Source organism: Notolepis coatsorum (genome assembly GCF_963971535.1).
Source record: "Notolepis coatsorum genome assembly, chromosome: 15".
Taxonomy (NCBI): Eukaryota; Metazoa; Chordata; class Actinopteri; order Aulopiformes; family Paralepididae; genus Notolepis; species Notolepis coatsorum.
This window is the reverse complement of record NC_140179.1, coordinates 72,665,769-72,683,898: the sequence shown is the minus strand read 5'-3', so window position 1 is coordinate 72,683,898 and position 18,130 is coordinate 72,665,769. Positions and strand designations below refer to the sequence as shown.

General features: G+C 41.6%; 2 protein-coding genes across 2 annotated transcripts in view; one reads left to right on the top strand and one right to left on the bottom strand.

Moving 5' to 3' along the window:
• Nucleotides 1-18,130, bottom strand: part of mtpn (myotrophin) — a 109,060-nt gene that overhangs the window by 54,358 nt on the left and 36,572 nt on the right. Inside the window, exon 3 of the mRNA XM_084330059.1 lies at nucleotides 2,143-2,226. Coding sequence (XP_084186185.1) covers nucleotides 2,143-2,226 — 84 coding nt within the window. The remainder of the gene's footprint in view (nucleotides 1-2,142; nucleotides 2,227-18,130) is intronic.
• On the top strand, nucleotides 9,450-17,813 carry LOC311241607 (uncharacterized protein; the record flags this gene model as incomplete). The annotated part of the gene is made up of 5 exons (XM_084330483.1): nucleotides 9,450-9,591; nucleotides 9,707-9,825; nucleotides 9,945-10,157; nucleotides 10,263-10,494; nucleotides 17,770-17,813. Exons 1-5 carry the CDS (start codon nucleotides 9,582-9,584, stop codon nucleotides 17,811-17,813), a joined length of 618 nt encoding a protein of 205 aa, XP_084186609.1. The 5' UTR covers nucleotides 9,450-9,581.

Below are 18,130 nucleotides of genomic sequence, written 5' to 3'. Positions count from 1 at the left end.
ATTAAAAAACAATCCGTCTCGACAATGTTGCCTGCAAACAAGAATGTTGTTGATGTTTGTTGGCGACGCGTGTGTGTTGGTGCTGGTGTGTTTGCGCTGAGGCGTATTCGTCGTAGGCTGCATGTACCGCACCGTGACGGCTGAACCGTAAATTCGCGGGACGAATACACGTACCGTTATACCCCTAATATCACACAACATTTGTCTTTTTTTATGTAATGGTATGTTTCTACTTCTCCTCAGTCCCCTCTCCAACTAATCTCTTGTCAAATACATCACCACCACCCCTTCTCACACAACAGATCAACAACAGATTAGCACAATTAATCTGACGTTGTACGTTCCATTCTCTGGCGTACGGTATGCTTTTACCGATTCTCAGTCTCAGGAAAGCCAACTCAAGTAAGATGTCATTCAGAATCTCATTGGCTAGTGGCTACCCAGTACCCATTGGTCAATCACTTTCAGCGTCAGTGGTGATTTGTCCGGTCATTGAGGCGCAACTTTTTCTAAACATGAAGCTTGTGGGCTGTTTTGGTCTTATAACCAGAGATTGGAACTTGGAAGCACGGAATAGGTCAAGCAGTGTGTCAATCAAACAGCTGCCATTTTAGCTTTTGATAAGACAAGGCCATTTGCATATTCTTGGTATCTAGGGACATCTACGGACCTCAGGGAATGTATTCACAGTGTCAGAAATATTGTGTCTATTACTAGGCTTGCTTAAATTGTGATGAAACAAAGGAGAATATGAAATATGATTTTTCTTTACATCTTTGACAGTGAATAACACCATGCTAATAATGACCAAACATTAAAAACTGCCACTGATCTCATTCAGTACCTTCTTGAGATCATGTGTACAAAAAATCTAAGGAAATTAATAAAGGGAAGATGATTAAACAGAAGGTTCTGTAGATACAGTACTGAATTCTCCCATCCGGACCAATGCAATTTGAAATATTATTATAGAATATAAAATAGGAAGCTTATAAATTACCTTATTATAGCCAATTCGCACATTTATATATATATATATATACATATATTATCTTTCAAATGCCTGAGTTCAATTTGGATTTAGTATCACCAGGCGTGCATGAGAACAGATAATGAAATCTACTGTAATTTACTGTACTTTTTTTATCAGGGTGGCACCATTGTGAAACTATTTTCAAATCCAATTGTTGCTGAATGCTAACAATAGGGAAGAGAAACTAACAGCGTTTTAAAATTTGTCAAAAACGTTACCTTTTGTGGCTTATTATCCCGAATAATAACAGTTATTGAAATAATTCCTACAGAACTCTGAACCTTGAATCCCTATAGAATCTTCCAGTAAGTGTAGTTCTGAAAAATGTCAACGCTGGTCGACAGCTATGCATGTCCTCTACAAAATGGCCACAAAAAGACTACAATTCCCATGGTTCAAAATATCGAAAATGGTCGCCCTCGCGACTAGACTTCAAAAAGTCTAAAGTTAAATCTAAAAAAGTCGAAAAGTTAAATCTATCTAATGACACTTTAACCTATTGCTAAACTAACGTATTGGTGATAATATACATTCTACATGCTGTTGTGACATGTTAGTGATGTTAATACTTGAATAAGTTTGAAATTTAAATCGCTAATTTTAGTCAACAGTCAAAAAAAATTTGATTAATGACCAGATGTCATTTCGGGACCGTCGGGTGGAACAGGTTAAGCACTTCCAAGGACCTTGTGCGAACCCTGTGTGAAGCCACATTTTGTACACACAGATTTTATGAACATGAAAATGACTAGAAGAAAAGGTGAAAACCGCTAAAGAAAAAACAAAAAAACTTGGGACAGAACTCAAATGTGACAAACTAATATAGCGCTTTAGTCGGGACTTAGAACAGCGCTCCAAAATTAAACAATGGCATGAATGAATGGCTTGAAAAACAAAAAAACAGCTGCAGCACTTTGTGACGTTCTGGGAACCTTCCAGCATGGCCTTCACAGAACAACGCTGGGAAAAAGGGGCCTTTTGTGGTCCACCTCTTGTCACACGAGTTACCTCATCAGCAGTCGTGGCACACATGACGATTCTGACACGACAGGCGAGTTAAGGACATGTTTGCGTTTGTGTAAAAAAAAATAACAACAACAAGTACCAACCTTTTCTAGAAGCATCTTGACGCAGGAGAGGTGGCCCTCGTATATGGCAGAGAGCAGAGGAGTTATCCCGTGTTTGTCTGGGGCCTTTGGAAGAGAGCGAGGGAAAATAAAAGACGTGAGAAGGGAGAGAAAGAGGAGGAGAGAGATAACAGGTTTTGCACCGACAGGCATCATATATCAGGGGATCATCATAGGCACGGCCCGCCTCCTACACAAGAGCACATCACTCTTATTATCAGAGGGGGAGGGAGTGCGTTTTATTTTTTTATTTCTCTTATCGTGTCCATGAATTACTGGGGGAGAAAAGCCCACTCCACTCCACCATTATATTCATCTTGCAGCATTTTAGCGGCACGGCACTCTTTATCTGAAGGGCTTGGAGGAGTTGATGTTTTGGGGCTCCGAGAGGAAGGGAGGGAGGGTATACACACACACACACCTTTCTAAAGAACCTTTCGCTCCTTTGTATCTTGAGAAGCCCCAGACTGATGAATGTTTGGCGAGCGAATGAAAAGGTGTGATCGGACCGATAATGGGAGGGAACGCAAGGATGTGCATTGCTAAAATATGCACTCGGAGAGAGCCGGCGAGCACCCGGAAACCTTGCTGCGGTGAATACCTTATGAATAGGGAGCGCGTGTCCATCCGGGTCTGCATTGTTTGTAATCAACAAGCTCAGACACGTTGAGTTGAGTTAATTAATATGTTGATTAGTAGGGGTGTAACGATGCATCGATTCTAATGTGACGATTCAACTGCATCGATTTGAAAATGTTAGAATAGATTATAAACTAAATTAATCGGGGGGGGGGGGGGGGTAATTTTTTTTTTTTATGTTTATTTTTTTTTGTGTAATGTTTTTATTGACCTATAGTCCATTCATGCTGAGTGAATCAGTTCACTCCAGCCACATTTGTGTATTCCAATTTTTTTGGGGAATTAACTGATTAATCGAAAATGTATCGAATCGAATCGTGGTCAAATGAAGAGATTTCATGATGCATTGAATCGTTGCCTGAATAATCGTAATCGAAATTAATTGTTGTGAGGTTGCATCGTTACACCCCTATTGATTAGTCATCTAATCAATTACCTGAAGATCACCAGGCATCACCATTGGTCACAGACGATACAGTAATAGTTGGTGATGTGGTTTGGGGGGGGGGGGGGGGGTGGTGGTAGAAGGATAGGGAACAAGGTCATAGTGGAGGCTGACTTTAGACAAAGACCTTTTTTTCACCGTGAGGAACACATTGACATTATAGGAAACTAATAGAAACGGATGGGGACCACTAAAAACTCTGTGCTAAGCTAGGCTAGCTTTCTACTAAATGCACAGAGAGGAAATTCAATTGGTATTCATCTTCTTGTCTGACTCTGGAGAAGACGGCGTGTGCATTCATGCCATAATGTTGGCGTGTTCCTTTAAGTGTTTAACACTTTGATCGCCATGGTTAAATTCATAATTTACCATCCCTAGCCAGCTCTATTTGTCTATGGAGAAGTTCCCCTTCTTTGCAGGGCTATAACTTTTTAAATTCTATTGCTAAATTGACATTATTATGGCCCATTCAATGTCCTATATCTATTGTTCAGGGTGTAGCAACGTTATACTTTTTCATTCACATATTCATACTAAAATATGGTCTAAAGTATAAGTATGTTTTTATCGTTTTCTGCAGCTTTCTTCAGAACTTGATTTATAGCCCAAATGCATTATATTGATCAAATACAGTTTGGTAGCGATCGGTGCCAGATAAAAAATTTCAACTGGAGGTACTTCTAGAAGTTACTACGTATCATCTGATGTTGACCGGATGGGCGGGGGGTCGTTTATAATTCCGTGGGCAACGTTATATCATTCAACTAGTGTGGGTCATATGATCATCAGAGCAGTTTATATGGAACACGTTAGAAAATAACGCTGAAACTCACCGTGGCTTCCTCGCGCCGTTGGGGGATGAGCGTGGAACAGAATGTTTTCTATTATGGGATGGAGAAATACCGGAGCCATTTCCAGGTTGTATAATAGTATATACGTCCAAATCATGTTGTTTATTGAGTTAGGGTGAGCGATCGATTATCCAGTGTGTCAAGATGGAGTCCCGGGAGCTATAGCGAGTGGTCGGACCGAATTTGGATGAGCACCAGTTTCCTGTTTCCGGTTTGCTGTTTGGGCCGATCGGCCACCAGATGGCGCTCTTGAACCGTTAGAGAGTTGAGAGGAGATCAGCAGTATATCTCAGGTCCCCGGAGGAGAAATATGATTTCGATCACATATTTTTGAAATATTGATATCAAAGACGAGTTACGGCGTCTTCGGCAGATTGAGCATGGCGGGGAAAGACGAGTTCCAGCGTTTTCGGCGATTAAAGTGTTAATTAAGTTTGGGTTGTCGTCAAGACGGATACAAACAAAGCCTGCACTCTGAACTCTGAACTCTCGCCATCCTTGTGTTCAGCAACATTACATACGTTAGTCTGAAGAAAGATTCTACAGGATTTCCTTCAGTGTATTAACCTTCTGTATTGTCGCAGTGAAAGGCTTAACCATTTGTTGTGTGGCAGTGAAAGGGTTAAAAGCCCAGTGTACCACCGGGCTCCATTATATTAATTCCTCAGCCTAGTAGCACAGAGAAAAGCACAGATACCGCTGGTCCGCTGGGCCTAACTATTCTTTTGGGGGAAACCGTGAACGAGGCACAGGCTAGGACCGACCAATCAGCAGATACTTAAAAAAGGAACACGGCAACTTTTTGGGAAATTGGCTTATTTGCCATCTACCCTGGAGTTAGACAGGCAGATACATACCCTTTTCTTCTCTGTGCATGCATTAGGCTTAGGGAACAGCCACACTGTTAGCCTAGATTAGCGTCATTCACTGGAAGTAGGTGTGCCAGTGTAGCCTAGTTCCCAACAGTCACGAAATACACTCCAAAACATTCCTGTACCCGTGTATTTACAAAGTAAAAAAAATTATTAAAAAAGGGGTATGTATCTGCTTGCCTAACTCCAGGGTAGATGGCAAATAAGCTAATTTCCCAAAAGGTTGGTGTGTTCCTTTTAAAGGAAAACTCCAACATTTTGGGAAATTAGCTTATTTAACATCTTCCCTCGAGTTAGACAAGAAGATAAAGATACATACCTTTTTCGTCTCTCTGCATGCATTGGGCTTAGGGAACGCCTGGACCGTTAGCCTAGCTTAGTTTCATCACTGGAAGTGGGGCAGACATCTAGCCTAGTTCACTACAGTCAGGAAATATACTCCAAATACAATCAAAATACAACTCCCAAACGTTCCTGACTGTAAACATGTTGTGACCTGTGTATTTACCATGTCTCCCAGTCACACGAGTCTCCCAGTCACACAAGTCACACAAGTCTCCCAGTCACACAAGTCTCCCAGTCACACAAGTCACACAAGTCTCCCAGTCACACAAGTCTCCCAGTCACACAAGTCTACAAGTCACACGAGTCTCCCAGTCACAAGTATCCCAGTCACATAAGTCGCAAAGTCACACGAGTCTCCCAGTCACACAAGTCTCCCAGTTACACAAGTCTTCCAGTCACCCAAGTCACACAAGTCTCCCAGTCACACAAGTCTCCAAGTCGCACAAGTCACATGAGTTTCCGAGTCACACAAGTTTCCAAGTCACACAAGTCTCCGTCACACAAGGCACACAAGTCTCCAAGTCACACAAGTATCCCAGTCACACAAGTCTCCCAGTCACACAAGTCTCCCAGTCACACAAGTCACACGAGTCTCCCAGTCACACAAGTCTCCAAGTCACACAAGTCACACAAATCTCCCAGTCACACAAGTCTCCCAGTCATACAAGTCACACAAGTCTCCCAGTGACACAAGTCTGCAAGTCACACAAGTCTCCCAGTCACACAAGTCTCCAAGTCACACAAGTCTCCAAGTCACACAAGTCACATGAGTCGCCCAGTCACACAAGTCACACAAGTCACACAAGTCTCCCAGTCACACAAGTCACACGAGTCTCCCAGTCACACAAGTCTCCAAGTCACACAAGTCGCCAAGTCACACAAGTCTCCCAGTCACACAAGTCTCCCAGTCACACAAGTCTCCCAGTCACACAAGTCTCCCAGTCACAGAAGTCTCCCAGTCGCACAAGTCTCCCAGTCTCAGAGTCACACAAGTCTCAGAGTCACACAAGTATCCAAGTCACACAAGTCACACAAGTATCCCAGTCACACGAGTCTCCCAGTCACACGAATCTCCGTCACACAAGTCTCCAAGTCACACAAGTCTCCCAGTCACACAAGTAGCCCAGTCACACAAGTCACACAAGTCTGCCAGTCACACAAGTCTCCCAGTCACACACGTCTCCTAAGCCCAATGCATGCAGAGAGACGAAAAAGGTATATATCTTCTTGTCTACCTCCAGGGAAGATGTTAAATTTGCTAATTTCCCAAAATGTTGGAGTTTTCCTTTAAGCTTTAGTGGTGATCGGATGAAAGATGACACCGGACTCGCTAGCGTTTTTAACATCTCTCTGTAGTACCGACGTGATTCGGTCTGTGCCAAAAAAGCAGACCGCAGGTACCCCAGCAGCCCGGGGGGTTGAATGAGGTCAGAAATGCCTGCTTATTCATGCAGTTGAAAGAACTCTACAAGTCACTGAACAAGCCTAGCTGACCTTTGGAAATGGCTGCAAATTACAATACAGCCCTATGCAGAATCCTGAATGTCAATACTGTTGAATGGGTAGGTGCTAGGGATGTCCGATATTATCGGCCGACCGATATTATCGGCCGATATCGGCAGTAAAATGTGATATCGGAAAATATCGGTATCGGTTTAAAAACAAAAAAAAACAATAACAATATGTGACTCGCCGTGACCAAACCCGATTTGATCCGCAAAGGGGGAGGTGCTCTGAAATGAAGAAAATGTCTTGCTGTTTAGAAAATCCTAAAAATCGATATCTTGATTTTTTTTACATATTTGAATTGTCATTGATGTGTTCCCTTATTTGCCCTTAGTTGCAAACTTAAATACAACTTGTAAATGAGGTAATTATTGTTATAATAGTTCCACAAATTTTCTTCCAAGTGAGGAGAAAAAACTACACGCGCGGGCTGTGGGGCCTGTCCACAGGGGTTAAGTACTGTACTTAATAGGTGTTAACACACAGACGTCATTAGCTTTAGAATAACACACTATTAATACACTATCTTAATGTTATAAGTTCAGATGATTTATAAGCAACGTAACGCAGTGTCTAAAAAAAAGATTAAAAAAAAGAGGCCTTTACGGCCTTTATAAAACGTGTGTTTTAACTTAATTAAAAACCATTAAAACACAGTTCGAATTTTATGAGCGAACGAATTTCGGTAGGGTGCATTTTTTCCAACCTAATGGCTAAAAGTAAATTAATTTAATACGGAAACGGAGTGATAAAAAATGGCTTTTTCATCGGCTTTTTCATTATTGTGGGGGCCCTGATGTAAACTGCGCTGCGGCGCGATGAGGGCGCGTTAACCCTTTCACTGCCACACTACAGAAGCTTAGTAATGCTTCGCCTCAACTCCGTTTCTGGTAGAACTAGTGAGCGAATCTTTAATATTTTTTTTTGATTCATATTCAGAGGTAATTCGTCGAGATATTTATAATTGGTATTTAGCCAAAATAAATATTAGAAATATGGTGAAAAAAACTATTTATCCGTTTTTTTATCCGTCACTACCACACTACAGAAGGTTAACCTTTCACTACCACACTACAGAAGGTTAACCTAGTTGTTGTGTCTTTCACTACCACACTACATGTATTTACATCTAAATGCTTATTGGTCAGGCGGTGACGTCATTAAGTTGATGCCATTGATCGGTGAGTATTAAACAGAGAGCAGGGCAGTGCATGTTTGCCAGTCACCATGGAACCCAGTCAGCAACCCACAGCGAGGGCACTTGCCGAGGCATTAAACCGGTTTGCTCACTTCGGAGCACACTGTGTTGAAGACGAACGCGCTTTAGGAACATTCATCACGGATTTCTTTCCGCAGAAGAAAAATCCAAAAAGAAACTCAGATTCTGGTTCAGAAGAAGAAGACAGTTGTGACGAGTTAGAGGCAGATGATGATGATGGTGACAACACTATTGAAGACGAGGCAGAGCCAGAAAATGATGGTGATGGTGGTGATGGTGACAAAACTAACGGATTTGAAGACGAGGCAGAGCCAGAATCTGATGATGGTGACAACACACCTAACGGATTTGGAGACAAGGTAGAACACGTAATGTGCGTTGTGGAAGTTGAATCTGACGAGAACCACGAACGCCAAATGGAAAGACTTTTGCGATTTACTTGTAAATGCGTCCAGGTTGATAAAGAAAATGACATTCTTAATCGGCGGTCATGTATCACAAAATTGGACCGTGATGAAGTTTACACAAGGCGTTTTGAGATAGCGGCTCTCGAAGAGGATCATAAAGACTTGATTATTATGGCGCAGCTCCAGGCTTTTGGTCGAAAGTCAGAATGGACTATCGGAAATAAATCGTTTTCCAAAAAAAGACAACGTGCTTACACAAACTATTTCTTCGGGGCGATACAAATCTGCCGTGAAGCTTTCCTCTTCATCCACGGGTAAGTTATTATTATTGTCTATTTAAAACTAATATAGTACATCATGCCTATTTTTTTTTAAATGATAATAAAATCTTGAAACTTGATTAGTCTTGTTTATTATCAGGGTCCCCCATTTTATTAAAACTAATTATAGTACATTATAGTAGAGTATAGTAGCATAGTATAGTATAAAGTACCGGTACTTGACAGGTACCGGTACTTGTGATGATGATGATGATTGATGATGATGATCTAACTATCTCTCTCTGTCTCCACAATCATGTAGACTGGGTGTGGTACAGACAGGTACCGGTACTTGTGATGATGATGATGATTGATGATGATGATCTAACTATCTCTCTCTGTCTCCACAATCATGTAGACTGGGTGTGGTACAGACAGGTACCGGTACTTGTGATGATGATGATTGATGATGATGATGATCTAACTTCTCTGTCTCTGTCTCCACAATCATGTAGACTGGGTGTGGTACAGACAGGTACCGGTACTTGTGATGATGATGATCTAACTATCTCTCTCTCTGTCTCCCCCCCCCCCCCCCTCTTCTCTCCCAAGAATAGGTAAGGATCGCTTGATTGCAATAAGCAAACACATGTCAGAAAATGGCATGTGTCTTCGCACAAAAAAGCGATCACCACACAACAACAAGCATTGCATAAAATATGAAGATATCGAAAAAGTAGTTCAATTTGTGTTGAATTATGCAGAAGATCATGCTGTTCACCTCCCTGGACGCCAGGCACACCAAAAGAACTTTACCGGTCAGCTGTTACCATCTTGCGTCACGAAGGCATCTGTGTGGCGTTTATATACCAAGGCAATGCCAGTTGGTAGGTGTAAGCAAATCTTTGTCAAAGAAATAGGTCAAATAGGTCTTTGTCAAATAAAAACAAAGCTTGAAAATGAATGACATTGTGCTAACATGTGTTCTTATTAATCTTTCAGACCAGCGAGCAGTGGGCCTGTCCACATTTAAGTCCCTCTGGAGGCAATTACTGAGTCATATCAGAGCAATCAAACCAATGTCTGATCTTTGCTGGGTGTGTCAGAAGAACAATTATCTGGTTAGTGAACATCACAGTGTTATGAACTTTGAACTGCAACTTCTGTATGAAAAGTGTTATACAAATACAGTTTATTATTATTAATATTAATCATCATTTACTTAACTTTTTTTTTTCAGATTTTCAAAAGTGCCAATCTGCCAGAGGCTGAGAAGTCTGCAAAGCTGAAGCAGCAGGAACAACATCTGGCGCATGTAACCTCAGAGCGGGCTGCCTACAAGGGCATGCTTAAAGCCGCCAAGGAGATCGGTGATGGTCTTTCTCTGGGTGGTCATGTGCCACCGGCAAGCAAGCCCTTGACAATGCATTACAGTTTCGACTACGCTCAAAAGGTGACTACATACCAAGCCCTCTTTCACAACATCATGTTATAATTGTTATAACTACTGCATTGCTCCCTTTTTTTTCTTTCTAAAATCCTTATTCATTTATTGCAGGTGCACTACCCATCAGACCCCCTTCAACCAGGGCCCATGTACTTCTTGGCTCCACGCAAGTGCAGCATATTCGGTGTTTGCTGTGAGGCGATTCCACGGCAAGTCAACTATTTGGTGGATGAGGGGATGGAGTCCAGCAAAGGTAGCAACGCCGTCATAAGCTACCTGCACCACTTCTTCAAAGACCATGGTCTTGGGGAGACAGATGTTGACCTTCACTGTGACAACTGCAGTGGCCAAAACAAGAACAAGTACATGTTGTGGTACTTAGCGTGGCGAGCGCTACATGGTCTTCACCATCGTGTCAATCTCCACCTGCTGATTGTAGGCCACACAAAGTTTTCCCCGGACAGTTTCTTTGGGCTTCTCAAGCAGCGTTTCAGAAAGACCAAGGTGAACACTCTTGATGAGATTGCAGCAGTCGTAAGGGACAGCTCAGTGGCTGGAATCAACATACCACAGCTAGTGGGAAAGGAAGATGGCACTGTAATCGTGCAGTCCTACAACTGGCAGGAACATCTGGGGCCTTACTTCAAGCCACTGCCACAGATCAAGCAGTACCAGCACTTTAGGTGGGTGTGGTCACTGTGTGTTGTGTATTTACTGTAATTAATTATTCACACTTTAGTGCAAAGAATGTCATTGGTAAATGATACAAATGCATTGATATTGTTATGTGCCCTGTACTAACGTTTCACTTTATTATTGCAGCTTTGATTCCAAGGAACCTGGTGTGGTTGTGGCAAAGATGTCTATTGATGGCGCTGAAACCAGATTCCAGCTGCTCCGTGACGTCCGTGTCCTGCCGCCTATAGATGGACTTCCTGTGCTGCCACCACCGGGACTGGACTCTGCAAGACAACACTATCTGTTCCACAAGATCAGAGAGTTCTGTGATGAGGAAGCCCAGGACGTAACATGCCCGGCACCACCAGCCAAAATATCCAGCGGCGGTTCAAAAAGACCACGGTGATCATCTGGAGAGGCCATCAGAACATTGAACATTGACTTTAGCATGTCTATTTTTATCTCGTGTTATTTTAAATGCTAATAAAATCTTGAAACTTGATTTTGTCTCTTGTTTATTATCAGGGTCCCTTTCACTACCACACTACAGAAGGTTAACCCTTTCACTACCACACTACAGAAGGTTAACCTTTCACTACCACACTACAGAAGGTTAACCTTTCACTACCACACTACAGAAGGTTAACCCTTTCACTACCACACTACAGAAGGTTAACCTTTCACTACCAGACTACAGAAGGTTAACCTAGTTGTTGTGTCTTTCACTACCACACTACATGTATTTACATCTAAATGCTTCTGGAGAGGCCATCAGAACATTGAACATTGACTTTAGCATGTCTATTTTTATCTCGTGTTATTTTAAATGCTAATAAAATCTTGAAACTTGATTAAGTTTCTTGTTTATTATCAGGGTCCCTTTCACTACCACTACCAGTCACCAGACTCATTTTAATAACAAAGAGCCTCAGACTGGAAAGCTGCCAGGTGTTAATTGCCCTAGAGAGAGGGGGGCCATGGATTACAATGACTTCTGGGTAGTGTTGTAGTTGTTTCACTATTGTCACTGAATAGCCTGCTCGTCTCTTGAAGGCTATTATCTCTGAATACGTTTTGTGATAATCACCATGAATCATAGGAAGTAGCTTGCAAAGTATCCCACCAAAATGTTCAAGTGATGGCTTATTTTGAAGGTATGAATCTGTACTTTCATAATATGTAAAAAAAAAAAAGATGAAGATCCCTCAACATGACCCTGAAGTCCATACCTGGGCACATATTTGTTATATATATATCCAGTGAAATTATTAGTTACCTGAAATTATTCAGTTTTTTGGACGGGGAAACCCTGCATATATCGGTATCGGTTGATATCGGTATCGGAAATTAAGAGTTGGACAATATCGGAATGCAGGGTTCGAAATTAACGGGGGCTTGGGGCATAATGCCCTTGAAAATGGACAAAATGCCCTCAAAAATCAGTTAAGGGGGGCACAAAATGCCCCCGACAGTTTACTAATTATATATATATTTATCCGGTAATGGCGCGTCTGTGTATCGTACGGTTCAGATGACGCGCAAATAAAAAAAAATTCATTTGGCGGAGGTGAGCACTGGCTGCTGCACTGCAGCTGAGCCAGGTGCTAGTCAGTTTGTGTACAAATGGCACGCACAATCTAAATCAATCTTCATTACGACTTTAAAAACATAGCCATTAACATTACATAGGCATACACACATCTTGCCATAGCGTTAGTAGTTTGTACAACACAACGCACGTTTTTACTATAGAATCAGCCCGCGAGGTAATACAGTCAACGAAATGTTACCGTAGCTACTAGCTAGCAGAGGAGGAAATGGGAGTCTGAGAGGCGGGGTGTTTAAAGACAATGATAGGCGTTTATTCAACATCCAAGAAGGCTAACATACAACTGTGTTTTACTAACTCCAACCGGGACTATTGCCGCTTTCCCACTGCATGCCATCACCTCCTAACGTTACCGGAGCTACCGGAGCTGATAATAACATTGCCTGAGCTGAAGGTGCGTGACACTAAAATGTCCGTGGGGACCCGGCGCCAACCCATAGATAGTTCCAACTCACCGAATTACGTAATCCACCACAGTTGCACTCAATATTTAAATAATGTTAGTCTAAATAAATGTAGACAGATACATAATAATTTCAAGCAGAACACGAATCTTTCCATTAAGAACTGACAATCAGGGAATTTAAACATGGTTGACATTGTTTTTTTGTGTTTATTAAAGAAAGGAAAGTCTAGTGCTGGCTGAGCATATTGTTGGTTTGCACTAAGTTAATACTACAAATGTAGCCTATATTTTTCAGTCAGTTCGGTCTTTGTGTGCCAAACATTATTTAAGGCTGTAAACACTGTAAACTTTTTTATTTTTTTTTAATAAATGAGAAGCATGTTTAGATTTGAGTGTTACATTTTTTTTATAAAAATTTACGTATATCGAACCGAACTGAAAACCGTGACCCCAAAACCGTGATACGAACCGAACCGTCCATTTTGTGAACCGTCCCACCCCTACCGTTTATCATAAAAATTCAGTGCCCCCGAAAAAAAAAAAAAGCCCCCGAAAATCAATTAAGGGGGGCAAAAAAAGCCCTTGAATTTTTTTTTTTTTTTCTAACCCTGTCGGAATGCATGCAGGGTGGGTCAGTATAGACTGTCTAGCCTGTGCTAGAGTGTGATAAACTGACAAACAGCATCTGTGACCCACTTCTTTAATAAAACCAAACACAACTATCAAGACTACAGCTTAATCTGATCTGTATGTGGTTTGGGTAAAAGCAGTGGCAGGAGTAAAAGAAAAAGCTGCAGTGTTGTCATGATACTGGAATTTCTAACTTCGATACAATACCTTGAAAAATATTGATTCTGTGGTCATCGACTACATTTGTCCAAGGGCCAGAATTTTTCTAACACTGCAGGGCTGGATTTGCAAATGAGAAAATAAATAAATACATAATAATAAAATATATATACACAGTATATAGGCCTAATTTGCCTATTATTGTCTAATATTGTCTCGTTTAAAAATGTATGCTCTGCAATCTTTTTTGTGCTCGTCCTTCAACATCTTTGTAACATGATATTTCTTGGCTGCTTGACAGTAGTTTGATCACTCTGCCTCGTTGATCACCATGATCTTAAAATTGGCATCGTAATTCCTTCTTTTGAGCCATTTTGTTCAAGCTGGTCCCTGTGTCTCCATCTCTCCAGGTGCCCGTCGCTTGCGTTTGTTTTGTTTGTTTTTTGCACCTGTCACTGCAGTGTGTATGCGAGAGGGAGAGGGAGATATAGAGAAAGACGGCTTGAGGCACGATCTGTTGTGAATGTATAATTAATTTAAAAGTCAAGACGCCGACAATAAGGCAACTCCCCTTTTTCAGATATTTTTTTAGGAAAGTCTTATATTCGACACAATACACGGTATGTAGGACTTCAACGCACAGGTACAGTGGCTCATAAGGAACAAACAGGACAATCATGTAGGCAAATGATGTACAGTGTACACAGTAATAATGATTATACAGTGTTTTTTAAATAATCTGAATCAATGGGGGCTCCAGTAGCACACCACATAGCGCGCTGAGTCGCGAAGCGGTCGTCCCGGGTGCGTGAATATTAAAGGCAACCAACTTGTGTTCAGCTTTTCGTTCAGCGTTTCTCTGATTGGCCACACGGCCACGTGACCGCCCTAGCACACGCCCTTTTCCGCTGAGAGACGCGGCAGAAGCGCTGGTCGAACCAACGCGCTGGTCGAACCAGTTCAGACAGAGGTGTTTATTTATTTTTTATTATTCACTGGTGTTCTGTTGTGTGACTGTACTAAACTCTTCCACCACATGACCGACATTTGACATACAGTACACCTCCTATCTATGTTGGGATTATGTTTGGTCATGACAAAACAATAAAAATCGCTACTGTTAGTGCCACCACCCACTTCAATGACAGAGCTCTCATATTTGCGAATGCATAAACTATATCTTAAATTATGGCGATGTGTCTAATATGGCTGTCGCGAAGTCATTGATAAGCGACAGCCATATTAGACGCATAATTTAAGATATAGTTTATGCATTCGCAAAATATGAGAGCGCTGTCATTGAAGGGCTTCCTACAACGGAGCTGCTGCTGGAGCTGAAGTGATGTACAGTTTATGCATTCGCAAAATATGAGAGCGCTGTCATTGAAGGGCTTCCTACAACGGTGCTGCTGCTGGAGCTGAAGTGATGTACAGTTTATGCATTCGCAAAATATGAGAGCGCTGTCATTGAAGGGCTTCCTACAACGGTGCTGCTGCTGGAGCTGAAGTGATGTACAGTTTATGCATTCGCAAAATATGAGAGCGGTGTCATTGAAGGGCTTCCTACAACGGTGCTGCTGCTGGAGCTGAAGTGATGTACAGTTTATGCATTCGCAAAATATGAGAGCGCTGTCATTGAAGGGCTTCCTACAACGGAGCTGCTGCTGGAGCTGAAGTGATGTACAGTGACGAGTGAATCTGGTAGTTGGTTGTTAAAAACGCGAAACATAATAACGTTACGCTTTCTAGTTCAGCGCATTTCCTAACTGTATGGGCTTTGTTTATACTTCAGAGGTGATGTACAGTGACGAGTGAATCTGGTAGTTGGTTGTTAAAAACGCGAAACATAATAACGTTACGCTTTCTAGTTCAGCGCATTTCATAACCGTATGGGCTTTGTTTATACTTCAGAGGTGATGTACAGTGACGAGTGAATCTGGTAGTTGGTTGTTAAAAACGCGAAACATAATAACGTTACGCTTTCTAGTTCAGCGCATTTCATAACTGTATGGGCTTTGTTTATACTTCAGAGGTGATGTACAGTGACGAGTGAATCTGGTAGTTGGTTGTTAAAAACGCGAAACATAATAACGTTACGCTTTCTAGTTCAGCGCATTTCATAACTGTATGGGCTTTGTTTATACACAAGTGAATCTGGTACGAGTGAATCTGGTAGTTGGTTGTTAAAAACGCGAAACATAATAACGTTACGCTTTCTAGTTCAGAGCATTTCATAGCGCTCCACTGCTACCGCAGCTGAACACAAGTTGGTTGGAACAGCGAACACAAGTTGGTTGGTACACAAGTTGGTTGCCCGCGCTGCCGCTCGCTTGCTCCTTGGATTTCATTTGGGACGTGGGACGACTGCCGCTTGCCTGCGCGTGGGGGCGGGGGGTCGCGGCCAATCAGAGAAAAGCCGAACACAAGTTGGTTGCCTTTAATATTCACGCGGCCAGGACAGTGTTTCTAGTTGTATTCTAAAATTCTATTCTATTGTATTCTAAAATGTGACTATATGGTTTTATATTAACTTAATAAATAAACAAAAACGAAAAATCTACTTATTTCAACGAACATTTCAAACTAAATAACAGATTATGCACATAAAACACTGAAAACAACCGAAGCAACAATAGTATTTTAATGAGGCTATTATTATTATCATTATTATTTTGCAACAAGTTAGCCCTCTCATAAATAGCACATATAAATGAATAACTAACTTGAACTAACTTAATAGGATTAAAGTGATATTTGGCGTAAAAAATCGGGCGCCTGACAAAAAAAAAAAAAAGAAAAAAAAAAGCCAGACGATGTGCATTGGGCCGCGGCTCTCTGACGCCTTATTTTCTGGGCCCCGGCCTGAAAAGTTTGGGAACCCCTGGTCTAAAGCAGGGTTTCCCAAACTTTTCAGGCCCGACCCAAAAATAACGGGGTCAGACAGCCGCAACCCCCACTATTATAGGAGGTAAAAAAAAATTAAATAAAATTAAATATATATATATTTTTTATAGATGGAAATGTATGGTTGAAACATGCACAGGTTCAAACGCACACACACTAATAAGCATTGGAGGCTTTTAACCAGGGCTGGACTGGGGAAATCATTCAGGCCAGGAAATATAGTGCAAAATATAGCCCCAGTCAGGCCACTTTTTAAGCAGGGGGTCTGGGGGTCCCCCACCAGGACATTTCTTGTTACAAAGACTTAATTTCCTGCATTCTGGTGCAGGTATTTTTTTATTTGTACCCTTTAAATGCCAGTGTTTGTGATGGCATCACAAATTATTGTTAAAAAACAGGCTAGCATAATTATGTATGATTAGCAACAACACTGATTTTGATGGATTTTCAGTTTTTTTGTAATGTCAGATTGAAAATACAATCTTTTATTCAACTGCAGCCCTGATCATAACACCACATATTAATTTTATAATTCTAACCCTTTAAATGCCAGTGTGTGTGATGCCATATATTTGCAATATATCAAATGCAAAGTCGATTTTTCTGGGGGGGATTATTACAGGCTAGCATGTGTCAATGATTAGCAACAACAGTTTTTTGTAAGGGTCCCGCCTCCACCAATCACATGCGGCTCCTTTTGTGTGTGTGTGTGTGAGAGCAAGAGAGAGAGAGAGAGAGATAGTTCTCCAACTTGTGTGAGTTGCAGTGATCTCCTGGTTGTTCCCCACCTAGGTTATCTAACTATTGCGCTGCTGCAACTAGAAAAAAAAATAAAAAAAAATTTGAAATCATCTGGCGACCCCTCCGCGGCGGCTCGCGACCCTCCTGTGGGTCGCGACCCCGACTTTGGGAACCCCTGGTCTAAAGTATTCAGGCGTTCCCTACCTCTCCGCCCGTTCTCCCTCTCTCCTCTATCGGTCCTGCATGGCCAGAATAAGCTGAAAATGCTAATAAAGATAATAATTTTTTTTTAATAAAATCATCTGAATCAAGCTCCGAATGCCAATAATACCAAACAAATTCCAAACCATTCTAAGGTTTACGGCCGGCCCTATCGATCACACTCGCCATCCTGTCGCTCTTTGGAGGTCAGCAAGTCTGTCTGCTGGAGGCTTTGCCAAGTTTGACGCGTTGACTCCCTTAGTCTGCATGGGTTTAAAACATCTCGACAGGCTTTGTGGTGTTCGTGGTCTTGCCCCGACTGTCGGCTATGTAAGCGAAATAATGCCATATTATTTGTCTGCTTCGCCAAGACTTCTGTATATTTTTACTGTATATTTTATACTAGAATGTATATATGAAATGTGAATCCCGGTCCGTACTCTATTATTATTATCTTATTCTTAGGCCTATTCTATTCTTAGGATATTTGTTGTTATTCTTATTCATGACTTTGTTGTCTAAATGTTTACTGTAGGGCTGACCCCTATTAGTCGATTAGTCGGTCGAAAGGAGCCGTAGTCGACTGCCAACCTCTTAGGCGAATACAAATAAATATACCTATATATTTTTATAAAAAAAAAAAAAAAAAAT